General features: G+C 37.6%; 1 protein-coding gene across 1 annotated transcript in view; it reads right to left on the bottom strand.

Moving 5' to 3' along the window:
* Clvs2 (clavesin 2) overlaps positions 1–17723 on the bottom strand; it is a 79715-nt gene that overhangs the window by 12981 nt on the left and 49011 nt on the right. Inside the window, exon 3 of the mRNA XM_051164403.1 lies at positions 6191–6301. Coding sequence (XP_051020360.1) covers positions 6191–6301 — 111 coding nt within the window. The remainder of the gene's footprint in view (positions 1–6190; positions 6302–17723) is intronic.

Genomic DNA, 17723 nt, shown 5'->3' with positions numbered 1-17723 from the left:
ACTACCAGTCTTAATCAGGTAAATTTCTCTTTGCAATGAGTGGTAGTGAATACAGAGACACATTGCTGCTAGAGGTGTTGAGAATAAGTGATGATTGAGTGCTCAGCTGATCCCTAAAAATGACATTTTATACTATTCCGTCTAAGTGTCAGGAAACATTACAGAAGAGAAGGAAGAAATAGCCAGAGAAATTATTTCTTCTGGACATAGCGCAGTCAATGCAACTGTGATCTCACAGTAGCTGCAGTTGCATTGCAACGGCTCTGCACAAGACTGGTCCTTCCAACAGTCAATCATGGGCTGGGTGGATGCTCACATAACCCTCCCCCTCCCTGATGAACTATTGGACAGTGGTGGGTTCTAGGGGAGAAATCATCTTCTGCCAATATATGCCCACTTGTGAGACCACAAGGCTGCAATAGATCATTCCAAACCCATGGTCTCATAGAAGGCCAAGGTTAAACTCAGGCAAGAGAGATGTGAGGCCTGAGGCAAGGGGGTGGAAAAAGACAAGAGAAGATTAGTGACAATAAACAAAATACACTATTATATGTACAAATATATTACTATGGTCTTATGTGCATACACACATGTGTGAAATTGTCAAAAATCAAATTTTTAAAATTTAGAAAATAAAAGAATGTGATTCACAAATTCTTCTTCCTGATCATGTTTTTTATTATCACTTATGTGCCTTCCATTTCCAGTCTGAGAATGCGAGACTTTTAAAGTACAGCTTTCCTTTTCTTCATTTTCATCTCTATCATCGCAAAAATATAGATCTACCCCTCAAAAGCATCATTAGCATCTTACACAAATTTCTGTAAAACTTATTTTAAAAGTGTATTTTATAAGTAACTTAATTTCACACTTTGGGTTCAAATGAATGGGCTAACACATTCATATTTGTTCTCTGCACTTTTAGAATCCACAGAAGCAAATATATAGGAAAATATATCTGTATCATCAAGTGACTCATAGGGAGGAAAATTCCTAATAAGCTATTGTTTTTAACAAATTATGGAAGATTAAAAACAAATATCAGCCAAACATTGGCCAATGGTGAATCCTGAGTGAGTGTGTGAGTGAGTGTGTGAGTGTGTGTGTGTGTGTGTGTGTGTGTGTGTGTGTGTGTGTATTCTTCAGTCAGAAGTATTTCTCTAGAAAATACAGTTCTAAAAAATCTTATTGTGTCATTTATCTAACTGAAAAAAATCAGATGTTTCATCACATCAGAATCTTCCATCACATCATGAGGGTGTTGCGGTTAAAAAACATCCTTAGAGCAGTAAATTCTGCAACATTCTGCTACCTCCTCCCTCAGCATCACTTTCAGCATTGGCCTTGATTCCACTCTCACTGAGGAAATAGGGCAGCCAGCTGAGATCCACCCACCAGCATCTGTGCCCGTGTGTTCCACCTCATCGCTAGAACAGACAGAGAAGAAACCTCGCAGAAACCAACTATTCCACATGCAAAACAAGGTCCATTTTCTTTCCTCAATTCAGTTTTATTTCCCAACGGTTGTCCCTTGTTTTTCTCATATTATAACCTTACCCTCTCTTTCCCATCTGAGAAAAAAAATGCTGTCTTCAGTACCCTGCAAATTGATGCATAAAACCTATCTTGGCTCTTTAGCTCATAGCTTCAATTTTCCGTTGACAACAGAACTCACCAGAGAAGTTGTGTTTAAGCATTGTTCAGATACTCTATTCCCACATTTCATTACCTGGTCCATATCTACCCAATCTCTTAATCTACATGATGTCACTGGTTGTCAGTTTTGCTCTCCCTGATGAACTCAATATCCAATTCTTGCCTCATATATCCTCAAGCCTCAGGAGAACTAGATAGAGGAGCTGGCGTTCTAACAGAGATAGTTTTCTCCTAGTACCATTGATTTTCTTCAACCTTGCTACATTCCTTTTTAATCTCCTTTGCTGATGATCCCAACGTTTTTTTGGAAGACACTGGCTCACTATGTAACCCGACAGGCCTGGGATGTGTTACACTTATTATGTAGACCATGCTACCTTTGAACTCACAGAGATCCATTTTCCTTGACCTCTTAGGTGATAGAAATAAAGACATGTGTTATCATGCCCAGCCAAACTCCAATATTTTAACTTTAATGAAACCAAGGCCTTAATTCCTGGATTTATTATTCTTTAACTACATTCTCTGGTGATTTGACTCAATCTTTAGATTTATAATATTAACCACACACTAAAAATGTGTTTCTAGAAATCAGACTATATTCTTGAATTCTGTGTTTGAAGCCCCTTCGCCTTGGCATTTACATTTCAATGTCCAATGGGTACCTCAAATCCAACAGATCTAAAACTGAACTCAAAAATCTCATGCCCCCCAAAACTGCTTCTGCCTATTCTTAGCACCAGTAATGGTGTGATCCTGTTTCCTGTTTCTCAAACCAATACATATGAATCATATTTTACTTCTTGCATCATCCAAGCTATCCAAAAATTATTTTTTGTGTTATCCTTGTTAGCAGTGGCAACCCTGTCCTTCAGCCACAGCACATTTCTCTTCGTCATCATCCTATTTCCTCTTCTTCCTTCAGAATGCTCTCAAACATGGTAGCCAGACTGGCTGTGCCAGTACATACACCAGATTACACCATCCTGCTCATAATTCAGCACTGGATGCTCTGTTCACTGCAAAAAGCAAACCGTATATGGCTCCATTCTTCCTACAAGAACTACTCTTTTGAATCCATCTCCCACTACTGTCTTAGAGTATTTGTCATGGACCATTCTTCTGCCTGGAGATTTCTGCCTTATCATATCCATGACCTGCGCTTCTGTATGAATTCCTTCACTGTTGAGCATGTTCATCACTCCCACACTGCTCAACAGAGAAATGAGTGTTTACGTTTTCACAATCATGTGCTTTTTAACACCATTCATCTGCTAATGTATCATTTAATTTACTTAGTGTCAAGATACATGTACACCTTTGAAGATTCATAAACCACAATAGTACAATTTCTCAAAACCCACTGTTTACTAATATCCTTTAAAAAATGATTATCTTTCAGAACTTTAAATGTGAGCTGGCCCTCTGATGTGGGCATCAAGAGTGCATCATGACTGCTCATCTGGGAAATGTTTGCTCCTTGATTTCTTTGTCTTAAATACTGCTGTGTTAAGAGATTCTATTGGAGTTTTGCTATCGACTTGTTTTGGTTTTATTTCTTACATCTCTCTATCGATCATCTATCATTTTCTCTTCTGCTATCTCATTAAAGTTATTTGACCCTTATGGGCTCATTTGTCTTACTACACTTCACAACACTAAGAGTTATTCTGAAAACAGACTTTTCTTTTTCTATTTAATTTTCTGTGTCACTTATGCCATTAAAGAAATGACACCAGGTCAATAGGGAGAGAAAGGAAGAAAGAAACATACAGCTGAGAATCAGGAAAGTTACACATACACACACATATGTGTGTATATATATATATATATATATATATATATATATATATACATATATATATACATACATGCATGCTTGTTAATGGGAAACCTAGCCCCTTGTCAATCTTTGTGTGGTGAAAAAAACTTAAGCTGGGGATCCCCCAAGGTTGCAATGGGATGATGAGTTGAAGCTGATTGCCTACTTTGCAGAGTCAGCAGCAATGCCTTTATTTAGCTGGCAATGTAGGAGCAGAAATGAAAAACGCCTTCACTACAGGAACCAACACTGCATTGAATGCTAAGATTTTTAAGCATGGTTATGATGGATGGGAAGCCTGGGATAAAAAGTCCAGCTATTGATGAAATTGTGCGAAGAGACTTCATAATATCAAACAGAGAAAGCCCCACCATTCCTTTATGTTTATATTTAACTTAATTTAAGAAAATGAAGCCATACCATTTCTTGCACACATGAGTCCCTGGAAGAAGATTCCCAATGCACATAGGTTCCCTTTCTGTAGATTTTCAGAATATGTATTTATAACATCAGCAGTGTAATGTGCTTGAATAAATATTATGACAGGGCATCGCTTGTAATACCGGTAAGAATAAAATACCTTTGCCATGTGTGTTCATTATATAAGTACAAATTAAAGGGATTTAACCTTTAGTCATTTTACATGAAAATTTCCAAGCCATATAACTTTAACTAAAATTATGAAGTTCAGACACCTCACCTCCATCTGGCTAGCAATGCATTCAAGAGAGCAGTCCCATCACGTAAAGATGAGACTGGTTGAACACCCAAGCACTTGCAATGACACACAAGACCAAATGTCCCATCTTTTCTTTGATCTTATCCCTTATTACCTTCTCCTATAGCTCATTCTTCAGATTTCTTGTGCTCTTTGTTTCTGTTCAATATCTTAGACACATGCTGACCTGTGACTTGTGTCTTCACTGTCCCCTCTCTGTGAAACTTTCTCCCCTTCTGCCCCTCTAGCTGTTCTATCCACTAACTGTAATATACAGCAAAATGTTGATCCTTCCAGGTCTCCTCGCCAACCTGTAAACATGAGGGGGAAAAAATCTTACCCTAAAGCATTACTGTATGAAATGAAACACGCATAAGGCATTGAGAACAGCATGTGGCAAGAGTGAACACACACGTGGATCTTGTGCTAAAATCCCCAGCATATGTTTTGGATAGCCTGATGACCACATCATAAAACGAAGCCTGGGGGAGCATTTGTGAAGCACTTCAATATACTTTTGAACCCTAAAATATGCATAAGCTCATGCTAAAAGGCAGGAATAACTCAGTATAAGTCACAGTTGTTTGTAGAGTTCTTCCTCCTGAACTACTGCAATGTTTTTAACAAATTCACACAGTCAGCCCTCCGCTCACTAGTGCTTGGTGGGAACACATAATTACTGTGCTTTCATGCTCAGAATGAGGACTTTGCAAGACTGGAAGACACAAAATGCTTAATCACTGAGATTCACATCACTATTGCCATCCACATAGGTTTAGATGTAAGAATACTTTACAATGTCACTAGTCATTTGATGGGATTAGTACCACAGAGGTAACTACAACTGGAGGCTGTGAGGGGATATACTGGCTCCACAGCTTCCCAGCTGCATCTAGGAAGAAGCACATTATACATCCTTTCTCAGACTTCCTTCCTCAACTCGGAAATAGGAGAGCATGTTTACTAAATTTACTTTTCAGTGTTCAGCATAAAATTAGTAATCAGAGGCTGGCAAAGAAAAGCTAGGAATAGGTTTGGCTGTGCGTACAAGTTATCCAAGTTACAACTAGATAAGAAAAATAAGTACGATGATTCCAGATAATTCACTGTATATATTTTTTAGGCTATATGGAAAGATTGGAAATGTTTTCACCACAAAGAAACACTAATTTTTAAAGACAATATGTACGCTTACCCTCATTTGAACTGTTCACAATGTATGTATATTTATTTAAATAAGTAAGTAGACCATATTTTAAATGTGTTTACAGAGATGTTAAATGAATAAATGGAATTTATTCACAATTAAATACAGTTTAAAATTCTATGTTCAATAAATTGCCTATTCAATTTACCGTGTACCATGGTGCCGGTAGTGAATGTTCCAAATAATTATTATTGTTCCAGAAAGCTTGTGCTTTTCATTCATATATGTTTATTGACACTCTTGTACGACAAAACTCATTCCTAAGCAAGTTCATATAACATGTTATTTAAAGAAGTATTAACATTTCAACACATCAGCATTATTATAAAAAATACCCGATTGATCATGACTGTCGCTACACAAATATATCAGATTCTGCAAAATCTGCTTCATGTCAGTAAATATTATAAAATAACAAGCTCTAATTTGTCAGCACATAAAAGAATGACTTATTTTTAGACATCACTTGAAATTAAGTGCATCAGCAATAATAGAATAGCTTAGCAGAGTGTTTTTTGAGGTTTACAATGGGACTGAAGGTACTAGCATTTCATTATCTGGTGAGAAAGTGGGAAACTTGTTTTTAAGTGTTCTGTTTATGAAATGTTGTACTTAGAGAGATTGTAGGCTTTCTAAAAATTCAAAAATGTTTTCTATGCTGAATACTAATATAGCAAGATTAAAGAAATTGTATCATGGCTGACACTGAACAATCGAGGTGTACATCATAACTCACTGAATGGGGGTGGGGACAGAGATCAGAATTAAAACAAGAAGCAAAGGTTACCCTTTTCCGAGTCTTCTCCTTCAGGAATGGTCTGATCACAGTATACAGGGCATGGATGTACCAAGGCTGATTGACAAAATGGATTCCTCCAAATCTTGCAGGGAAGCTATCCTAGAGCAACAGGAAAGGCATAGATGTTAGGACAGGCTTTTCTACACTTGGTGGTTCAGGAAATATTGCATATTATGCAAATGTTTTAATCTGTATACTAAAGAAAAAGGACCAAGCTTTGCCACAGTAAGATTCTCTTAAGACACATTCTTCCATATCCCTCTCACCTGGAGTCCAATAGCGAGTCCCAGCATCTGTCCTGAACACCAGCTGAGTGAAGACTCTCAGAGGACATCCATGTTGGGCTAATATCCAATTATAAGTGAGTATATGCCATGTGTATCTTTCTGCATCTGGGAGCCCCACAAGAAGAGAATCAAGGCTGGCGGATCTGGACCCAGGGGGCCTTCACAAACTGCTGGGCCAACCAAGGACAACACATGCAGTAAACCTAGAGCCCCTGTTCAGACCTAGGCAATGGACAGCTCCTTCTCCATGGTTGTGGGGAGAGTGGGGACTGCCTCTGACATGAACTCTGGTGCCCCCGATTTGACCATTTTCCTTTGGTGGTGAGGCCTGGTTGCACTCACAGGAAGGGGACGCAGGCTATCTGGATGAGACCTGATAGGCTGTGACCATATGGTGGGAGAGGAAGTCCTTTTCTGTCATAAGTCTAGGGAAGGAGAATAAGGCCAATGAGGGAGGGAGAGGAGGAACGGCAAGATACACGTGAGGGGATAACGATCAGGATGTAATCTGAATAAATTATTTTTAAAAAATCATTAGCCACCATGAAAAAAAAAGAAAACATTACACAAGATGAAAAATAAATAAATAAACTACAACAATGTGTAGTAAAGCAAATCCTTCCAAAGAGCAGGTTACTGGAAAGAACTTTAGCATCTGTCAGACTGTTTGTTATATGCCCGCTAAATTCTCACAGTTATTATCATCACAAAAAAAAAAAAAACATAATAAAAAGGCAGATCAGAAAGAAGTATCAAATACTGGATTCATGTAAAATAAATGTTTCATTTAAATGATTTATCTTTATAATACAATATTTTCTAATTAAAGTATTTTATTAACTGTCAGTGCAGTCATTTGTAGTAGGAATGATACCTTATATGAAAATGCATTTCCATAGAAAGGCGAGTGAGACAGCTCCAGTGCTTGCTGCCAAGCCTCAAGATCTGAGTTTAATCCCTGGACCCCGTAGGATGTAAGGAGAAAACCTGCAGGCTGTCTTCTCACCTCCAAACAGACACTCTGATGAACCCACCTTCCCCCAACTTCACAATAAGTAAATGAATAACTCAGAAGGAGTGAGTGTAAGTAAGGGCACTTGATAGCCTGCATTCAAGCCTAGGAACTAACATGGCAGGCAGAAATAAGCAATGCCCGTAAGGTGTTCTCTGATCTCCATGAATACAACATACCTTGTAGTTCTCTTCACGCCAAAATTTTAAAAGTGAATTAAAAAGCAAATTGGGATACACTAAAAACATACCTTACTTTCTTCCAATTATGTCTAGGTTTTATTGTAAACATTCACCTTTCCTTATTTCAACCACGAGAAAAGCATCATGCTTAAGCAAAATGAAATCCCAGGGGAGTGGTACCTAAACTTCAGGATACATTCAGTAGGTTAACTGAGTGTCCAGGGGAGAAAAGTCGGATGCTGGGAAAGTCTGCTTCGTCATCACCAAAAGCCCAGAGTGACAAAGTGAGGTCTGCTCTCCATATCTGTGCACCTGTGGCCCAGTGTCTAGCACAAATGAACACCCAAGCCAATTGTCTCACTATCTTGACACCAGATTGAATATATTGAGGATTCTCTTCCAAGGCACCTGACCCTTTTCTGCTACTTCAAAACTCCACAGGAACCTACATCATTGGCCTTCGTAAACAGACAAATAGAAACAACAAAATAAGCTCCTTTAACTAGACTTGCCTTTCAAGGCGTACCACAAGTAACTAGCCTTTTCCTGTCTTCTTCAGAACATGAGCAGGAACACATAAAAGGTAATGGTCACAGTGAGGATGCAATTTAGTGTTTGATTTTTAATGTAAACGTTCACTTGAGTAAGATTCTCTGATTCAAAACATGTACCTTATATGAAAATGCAATCAATAAGTGATTTTTAAATGAGGATATTTTACAAGTATATATATACATATATGTATATATATGTGTGTGTGTAAGTATATATGCATGTGTATTATCATATAGCATATATTCTCATATATATATGTATATGCATATATATGATCTGTTGTCATATAGCATCATTTCTAAGGTTCACTGTTTTTAGGGTGGCTATATATATTTAATGTCACTCTATCAGCAATGAGCACTATGACTATGTTACGGTTTATGGTAGTTGACTTATTGTCTCTCATCCATGCACAATGTGTTTCACGTCTTGTGTATTTGCCATGGCCCAGACTACAGCTCTCAGGGCATCCATCACAAACCCATTCAAGGGAGTGGAAATGCAGTTTTCTCAGCATTGGTGCTGCTTCCCAGAGTGCATGCTCCTCATGTCTACAATGAATCAGTTTACACTCCTCCTTCCCCCAGCACTGTGTGCCAATTCCAGCTATTTTTGTTTAGCTGGTTTACTCCAACCTTCTAATTTTACAAATCTAGTAGGAATAAAATAGAGTCACAGACAAACTTTATTTGCTACATTCTTGGTCTCTATTCATAATGGTTATTTTCATCATTGATAATAAAAGCTTTGTGCGCAATATTTTTGTTGTTCTTGAGAGTGTAAATTGTTTTTTGTCTCTACTGATTTTTCTTATCCTGTTTATGGTGACCTCAAGTTTGGTAACATTAATTATCAAGCATCTAAAAGCTGGCTTGGAGATGCCTTCATCTGGACAAGATCTGTTTATACCAGGTATAAGATGGTAGCTACCTCATGTGGCTTCAGATTAATTTCCAATGCTGAGCTTTCTCTGACTCCAACATATATATAAATTTCAGACACTCTTGAAATAACTATGCCATGGACAAATGAGAAGGCTACTAACACCATCATTCCCAATATTGACACCGTTACTTTTCTACCAGATATATGAGCCGGCAGGCAATTTTTGTGGTGGTTTCCTGGACAGCAGTGGCTCTCTTCCAGGACACAGCATCCAGAAGGGTCCCACATCCAGCCACCTACTTGCCTTCACCATGTGCAGGCACACCCAGACTATAGCACTTAAGACCTCAACCCCGCCTCCTTCTTCTTTGTAGGTGACATCTAGAAGGCATGAGGCCTTCAAGGCAACAGCGATAAATATGATCTCAGCAGCTCGCTGGCCTCTGAATCCCAACCACAGGTGTGTGAACTGAAGCACAGAGCTTTGTAGCAATCCTCCAGGAGCTCTATTGCCTCAGAGTTTTAACCCATTAAACTTTAAGTGCTTACAATCTGTAAATAAATGTACTTTTTCCCGAACTGCTCAGAGAGATGTCTGCTTTGTGCATAAAACCAAGACCAACTATGATGTATTTTTGTTTATATTCCCTGCACTTTGCAAATATGTTGCAGAACACAGGTAGGCAAATGTCAGCAAATGACATACCGTCTGATATTTATTGCTTAATGAAACTATTTAAATAATCAGTCTTCCAAACCACACTTCCTTTTCTGTAAGGAACAATAATTAATGGAAATGCTAAATTCAAATTTCTATTATTTATTGAGCATATCTTATAGATACAGGGCTCCCATACTCACAACAAGACTACTTTATAAAAAGAAAAGCACTTCTGAGGGTATTTTATAATGAGTTATAAAGGCAGTCCTTTGGCCCAAAATAGCACTACAGAATATAAGATAATATACAAGGTGCCTATCATTGATTCTACCTAAATCACAGCTCTCCCCAGCAGACAGGAATATAGGAAATGCCCTAGTAACTAAGGAGAGCAAGGCCAATATAAGATGAAGAAAAATGGATGTGCGTTCTACCTTCCAAGAGTTTCCCCTGGCTCCCTGTTCCCATTCATTTTTGTTTGTTCTTCAGCAAAGCACTTGGCGCTTGATGCACACCATGTATCACCTCAACTCTATAGAGAATAGAGGATGAGCTCACCAACATTCCCCTGACATCAGCATTTCTCCAATCCTGTGCTGGCATGACACTCAAGCAAATATCCTTCTTTGGGAAATGGCAAATCAAGAAGTAACTCCAGCAAACAGTGTGGCTTCTCTCCAACGTGGACATTATTGCAATCAATTACAAGATGAGAAAGGGTCAAAAGCAATCCCTCTGTTTCTTAACCAGCCCTCCAGACTTTGTGAATGAGGAGCACATATGCCTAATACATGTGTGTATCAGCAAATTGCTTATATGAATTGCTCATATTTTTCTCACAAAGCATGGGCCTCAGATAGAGATTCTGAACTATTAGTATGTTATTCAAATTTGTAAATTAATGTTCTAGAACATAAAAACTGTGATAATAATATTATTGGTAATATTGCCAAATGGGAAAGAATAATTTTTGATGTGGTTTTTAAGTTACCAGTGAGAAAACTGTACCATTTTATAAGTGTGACTGTCTAGGGTTCCTGAGTCAAATACATAGTTTTAAAAGGTGTCTGGGGTAGGTTGTGGTAATGGGGTCCCTTTTCTGAGGAGTAGAGGGGGGATTAGGGGGAAGAGAGGGGGGTGGGACTAGGAGGAAAGGAGGGAAAGGGCTACAATCAGGATTTAAAGAAAAGAAATAAAATAAATGATTAATTAATTTTAAGGTGACTTCACTAGGCAAAACTTGTATTTGTAATTTGTTCATTCATTATTAGCTACGTCAAGTTTCTTTCCTTGTTTCCTTCTGACACCTTTACATGTTTTCGAGACAATTCAAAGTATTTCAAACACTGAGCACACCACAACAGTACACATAAAATTATAAATTGCAGCAATCAGTACCCAGGGAACGCACCTTTCATATTATCAACCCACTTCATTTCTTGCAGACCTGAGGATTGAACCTATCACATGAGTTAGGCAACTATCTTACCACTAACCTGCTCCCCTGGAGCCTAGTTTTTCTCACACTTTTTTTTAAAATTAAAGCAGATTGCAACATTTCCCTCTTTCCTTTCCTTCCTGTAACACCTTCCACACACCTCGCCATCTTGCTGTCTCTCAGGTTCATTATCTTTTTTCTCTAATTTTGAGACAAAGGCTATTTAAATTGACTTGAACTCACTCTGCAATCCAGGTAGAGTTTGAACTCACAATCTTGGGTGAGGCTCCCACACAGCTGGGATACAAATAACAGGTTGGGAAACAAAGGTGTCGATCCTCATAGGATGCATATATGAAGCTTAGCTAACAATTGTCCTCTTGCTACAGGACTCCTCATCTCCCTTCCTGTAACTGCTCTTTAACATGCCGTGCTACCCAAGCAGCCAACGAACCTGGCTAGACGCAGAGCATCGCACAGTAATGATGTCTCAGCGACAAGTAAAGAAACTGCTCTGATCTTTACAGAAAAAAATGAACCACATATCCTATGACCAGGCTTTTTAACACTTGCACAGAGAAGAGGAAATGACATGAAGTTAAACAAAATGAAAAGTCAATTCCCTCCTGGCATACTCAGCGAATCAAGTTTATTTCACCTCAAGTCTCTGATGGAGTTGAAGACCAAGGAGCTTAGTTTTATAATAAAGCTTAGTCATTTAGGCCTTAAGATGTTTTTAGGTCTAGATAGATGTTTTAAGTTGATAATGACAAGATGTGATGGAGATTGATTTACATTCAGACGGGAAAGATATTTTCTTCAAGACTCCCTAATACAAATAGCCAAAACACTAAGAATGTAACATTTATATAATTCCTAATGTGTCATGGTCCTTCTTGCTATAGGTAGCTTATTGTATATATGTGTAATTATATAAATGTATATATTAAAACATTTCAATTGTTAAATAAAAAAAAAAGAATCAAGTCAATCTCCAAAGACACGTGGCACTGTATTCCAAACTGAGCATACAGTGGGTTCTTTTCTCTGATACTGATATCTGAAACAAAATGTATGCAAGGCACACAAATAGATCATCATTCATCTAAAATGTATGTCTTGAGTGTTTTAAGAATGTAATATGTGGCACACACCTGTAATCCCAGCACTCGGGAAGGCAGAAACAGACAGATCTCTGTGAGTTCAAGGCCAGCCTGATCTGAGTGAGTCCAGGACAGCCAACGCTACACAGAGGAACCCCGTCTTAAAAAAGAAAAACAAAAAGGTAAGAAAATAATATGGATTTGCCCCAATGGATCATTGTTAAGAAAAGAGTGACTTGATTTTTGGTCTTTCTGCAACTTTCTAAGTAAGATTCTTTGTTGGATTTTTAATTTTTGAAACATCAATATTTTGGGGATGATTTTACCTTGCCAGCTGTTTAATCTTAATCCAAATTTACACAAATATGTAGAAAACAATTTGAGATTCATGTTTGAATCAGAAGACTACTGTTCAAGGTTTGCCCTGCATAGTTAAGCACATATTTGTTTTAGAACAACTTGTCAACTATTGTTTTGGTTGTCTGTCATAAGTACACATGTCAGTATGTATTTCTCATCAGAGTAGTTGTAGAATGTACTATATACTTATATATGCTTTCATCACTACTGACATTTTATTTAAAATTTTGGCATTTCTATCAAGCATGTTGGTGCATGCCTGTAATCCCAGTTCATAGATGACTGAGGCGGGATGATTATCAGCTGGATTCCACGCAGGACTACACAATAAGACTTCGTCTTTAAAAAAGGGGTTGGGGACATTAATAGCATAGCAGGCTCTCATTCTCCCATGCTATGTTCAATAATACTTGGGTGTGAAAGATTTCGGGAAACCAAGGCCCAGAGCAAAATCTTCTTTGCTGTTTCCACTGTTCTTTCTTGGAATTCAATTCCTGCACAGTAACTGAAAAACAGATTGCATAGAAAGGTCTCAGAAAGACTGAGTGGAGGAACATATGTCCCTACTGTACGCTATTAGCGAACCTGTTTTAGCAGTGACTCCTCTGGGAGAATGATACCCTTCAAACTGCTCTGTACGTATACTATAGGGAGACCAAGTATCACAAAACAGTCGGAGGGTGGAGGCATTTGACCACATTGTTTTGATAACCTTACAATCAGCAGTCATTGTTTGAACAATGTATGAGTTTTTAATCTGTCCTTCAAGGGAACCAGGAAGAATGTTCTCAGATCGCTCAGCTTGAAATGATTGGCAAAGCTGCTCTAGTTGGTGAAACTTATAGGTCCAAAGAAGAACATGGCACAACATTCCTCTTACCAGAGATAGCATGTGATTTCTACCTAAACATGTTAAAAATGAGGGTCTGTTTATGATCCTGAACCTACTATATCATAATGCAGGCTACCATTTCCAATTTTTATTTTGTTTTTAAATATAAAAAATATTGTTAGTTGAGTTGTTTAAATTTCTCACCTTTCAGCACTAAATTATCCCTTGTAAATAAGAGTGATACATTTATTATTTATGAGAAAAAATACCTATACTGTTACACCTTGTATTTTCATTTCTCTTGTTGTATTTTCAATACATATATAAAGAGTTATTATGCAACACTCTTGGCTTATAATTTCTAATAATAAATCCACTGTCTCCCAAAAATAGGGCTATTGCAAACAGCTCATTTGAAGACGCTGAGTCACCCAGTAACTGAATGGGCAGAATGCCTCTCTTACTGTGCAAAACAGGTGTGGTATTCCCTCAGCTGTTCCTCTGTCAAGGAAGGCTGATCATACACTGAAGGGAATCGCAACCGCCACGCCCCACATGAAACAGCCTCAGTTCTGTCCTTGACTGTTGGTATGTGCCTATGCAATCAGATATAGAGGGATGCCTGAAAACATTACAGGGGCTATTCTCAAATGTTCTCACAATCCACTAGGTAGTAAGTTCAGTAAAATCTAACAGAAGAAGAGAACTCACAGTAAAATCACTCACTTTCTAACAAGTGTCACGCCAATAGGTTGCAAGTCAAGCTCTTACTGAGGCCTATAGCTCCCATCCACATATCAGCTGGCAGTAGGAAGACCTTCCTCTTATGTCTAGCCTGGGTATCAAAAAGAGATCAGCTCTCGTACTTTTGACTTTTAAACTACTTTAAGTGATGTGTATTCAGAGTCACTGATCCCATATCCAAATGGCCAAAAGAATAGTCACATAACAAAATATCCCAGCAGAACTGAAACCAGTGAATTACAATAAAACCAGACAAATCTCCATAAATGCATATTCCAGGACACTTATCCATTTTATCCATCACATTTGAAACTAGAGGCAGCATTGTTCTGAATGATGGAAAAGAAATTGTCATACCAGTTACAGGTACACAGACATAAAATACTCTTGAAAGAAATTTAAAAGATCTAGTGCTCATGTCCCCTCATGTTGCTTCTGGTCATTAATTATAAAAAAAAAACTTACTAACTACAAAATTTTATATTCAATAATGTTTCCTTGACTTTTACATTTTGTGACTGGTAAAATATTAGAATCACATTTAATTTACTTTCATGGAAGAAGGGATAAGTTAATAATGTATTTGTAAGATAGGATATTAAGAATCAGTAAATAGCATTTTTAACAATTCCCAATTCAAAATATAATCAATAAATCACAAAGAAACTTATTTTACAAAAGAATAGAAAACACTTAAAAACACACCTAAAAGGTAACCTTGTTAACTATGAAGTAGAATAGCAAACGACTTTTGCTTATCCTTTGTACATTTTATGTGCTTCAAATGTTCTTAAATGACTATATACTGCATGCACATCTATATGTATCTCATAAATGTGTACAGCAATAAAAATGTCACATAATATCACATAATAATAATATTCAGTACTCCAAGGATCAAAGAAGTTTAATAATAAACATTTATTAAATCATGATGTTAAGAAACATACGAGGAATGGGGATGAATATTCCTCTTACCCTAGAGTAGCTTATGTTCTGGGAGCAAGAATAATAACATTGAAAAAAGAAGGATCATGGCCACAAGGTGGAATGAAGAAAGGATGGGTTATTGAAAAGAAGATTTGGAAAAATGAGAAAAAAGCTCACAAAAGAGGCAGTGTTTTGGAGTTGTCCTTTAGAATTTGTAGAGGAGTGTCCCTGGAGGGAAAGAATAAAGAGAGACAAATGGTAAAGCCCAGGCCTCTTTTAGAATCCAGTTACTAGGGATGTCTGTTGGCAGCTGGGAGTCTGTTCACAAGGCTTGGCAGTGTGGTAAAGAAGGCATTTTAGAGCCTCCCTTGGCAGGGAAAATTGTCTGGCTTGGTATGTATCTCAGCATTGGGTATTACTGAGAAGAGAGTGGTATGCACAGATCATACTTAGGGCCATTTCCTTAACAAGATTCTGTAGCCTAGAATAGAAACTCAGTGTTTTAATATTCATATTTTATTACTACAAATGTGAGACAGCTAGTTTAAAAAACAGAAAAGAAACATTTATGAGTTTAGTTTCATAACTTGTTCAATGACCAAGTAATATATAAGACAAGTATCTGTATACCAGGACCCTCATAACTCAAGTCCTGGGCAACAAGGGTGGGACGGTAAGGGTTAGACCTGAGTTAGACTGAAGTGAAAGACAGAAATGAACAGAAATGAGAATGAATTGTCTCTGATGGAAATTTGTTGAAAGAACAAGCAAGCGGTGAACTTATGCTTTTATCTGTGAGTCTGTTGGATGGCGGTGTATATAAATTTCTACTTGATTTAATTCCACAGTGAAAGAGAATGTAGTGATGTTTATGAAAAAGATTTGAGAACATGACTGGTGGTATCATGCAGGTCGCTAAATCTTGAGTCATAAATCGTATTATTGTGTAAACTTTCAATGGAAAATAAGGCATGTAGGTTAGAAATAGGGGGGAAAAGAGGCTCTGCAACTTCGTAAGTGGCTCAATGCAAAAGAGGCACAGGAGAGCATACTGTTTATTTTAATCTTGGTTAATTGAAACATCTCCAATTGTACAAGGAACTAAAATACGGAAAGGATAGATATACTAAAATTTAAGTATAAATAGTCTGTTTATATGAAAATGTTCGCAAGTTGTAGTAAATCTATTACATACTTTAAAAAGCAGAAACTGATCTATGGATGCACAAAGATAATTTTAAATACTAAAATGCATATATGATGATGATGATGATGATGATGATGATGATGATGATGATGTCTGTCCCTAGTTTAAGTTATTGGTGATGCATCTGGTTAGAGTATAGAACTACGGGGACTACATTACTGAAGCCAGAATCATGATTCCCAATAATTTGCAAGGACATTTTTAGCTCTACACTACGTTCCAGATCTGTGTGGTGTCCATATGGATTGTGAAGCAGGGGTCTATAAAGATAGCTTGGGATAATCTAAAGATTCTTCAGGCACATGTTTTCAGAGAAGCTCACATGAGCCACAGGATGGGGCTCAGGGCTGTAGGCAGCTACTCTGCATGATATGGCTACTGAGGAGTTCCCATTCAGTTTTGAAACGTCTACTGCAAGGTTGGGGGTGGTGAAGAGAGTGAATCGTTTTGTCTAGTGTGAGAATTTCTGTTACCTGTTAGTTTTACAGCAAGAAAGAAGCAATAGGTTCACTTTGGGGCCATTAGTCCCTTTTAAAAATCAAAAACACAGACCATATCTCTAAATACTGTATTTAAATTACTTGGTTCAATGCTTCAAAGTTTTTTTCCTGTGCTTTTCTTGCATTTACTCTCAAATCTTATGAGTACTTAACAATTTTTGTTAAGACTTTAATTAAGTCACCAGAATATTCATTTATCCTGAGGACTTTTTTTCTCTTTTGGTTAAGCCTCTCAGGTTTTACTGACAATAATTACCCAAAAGTATTTCTTGGTTTTCTTTCAAATAGCTGCCCTCTTCCTAAAAGTAGGTTTTCAGAACATAATACTCAGCAAACTGTTGGACAAGGGGGCACTGTACAGAGTTAAGATGTCAATAATTAAGGTGTGTGTCTACCATAGCAGTATTGTGTATTCAAGTTCTCCATTCACTCTTAATGACCATGACGGTTATTGGAAAGTTGAATTAGGCATTTGATCCACCATTGCATATGAGCAAGGCATACAAATGTTTTCCTTCCCACATCTCACCCATGGTGTGTGTGTGTGTGTGTGTGTGTGTGTGTGTGTGTGTGTGTGTGTGTGTTGGGGGCAGGTATGCACACATGAAAGCCTAGCCAAATAAATCCCTGCAGAATAAAATTCTCAAGAAAGAACATATTTTCTGGAGGGGAGAGGGAGTTGTTTTTAATGGGAGTGTGTGTGTGTGTGTGTGTGTGTGTGTGTGTGTGTGTGTGTGTGTGTGTGTGTGTTGTATTAAACTCCCTTGGATTTCTTGAGAAGGCATTTTGTTAATCCCTTGATACCTAATTGAGAACAAAAAAATC

Source organism: Acomys russatus, chromosome 21 (assembly GCF_903995435.1).
Source record: "Acomys russatus chromosome 21, mAcoRus1.1, whole genome shotgun sequence".
NCBI lineage: Eukaryota > Metazoa > Chordata > Mammalia > Rodentia > Muridae > Acomys > Acomys russatus.
This window is presented reverse-complemented; position numbering and strand designations above follow the sequence as displayed.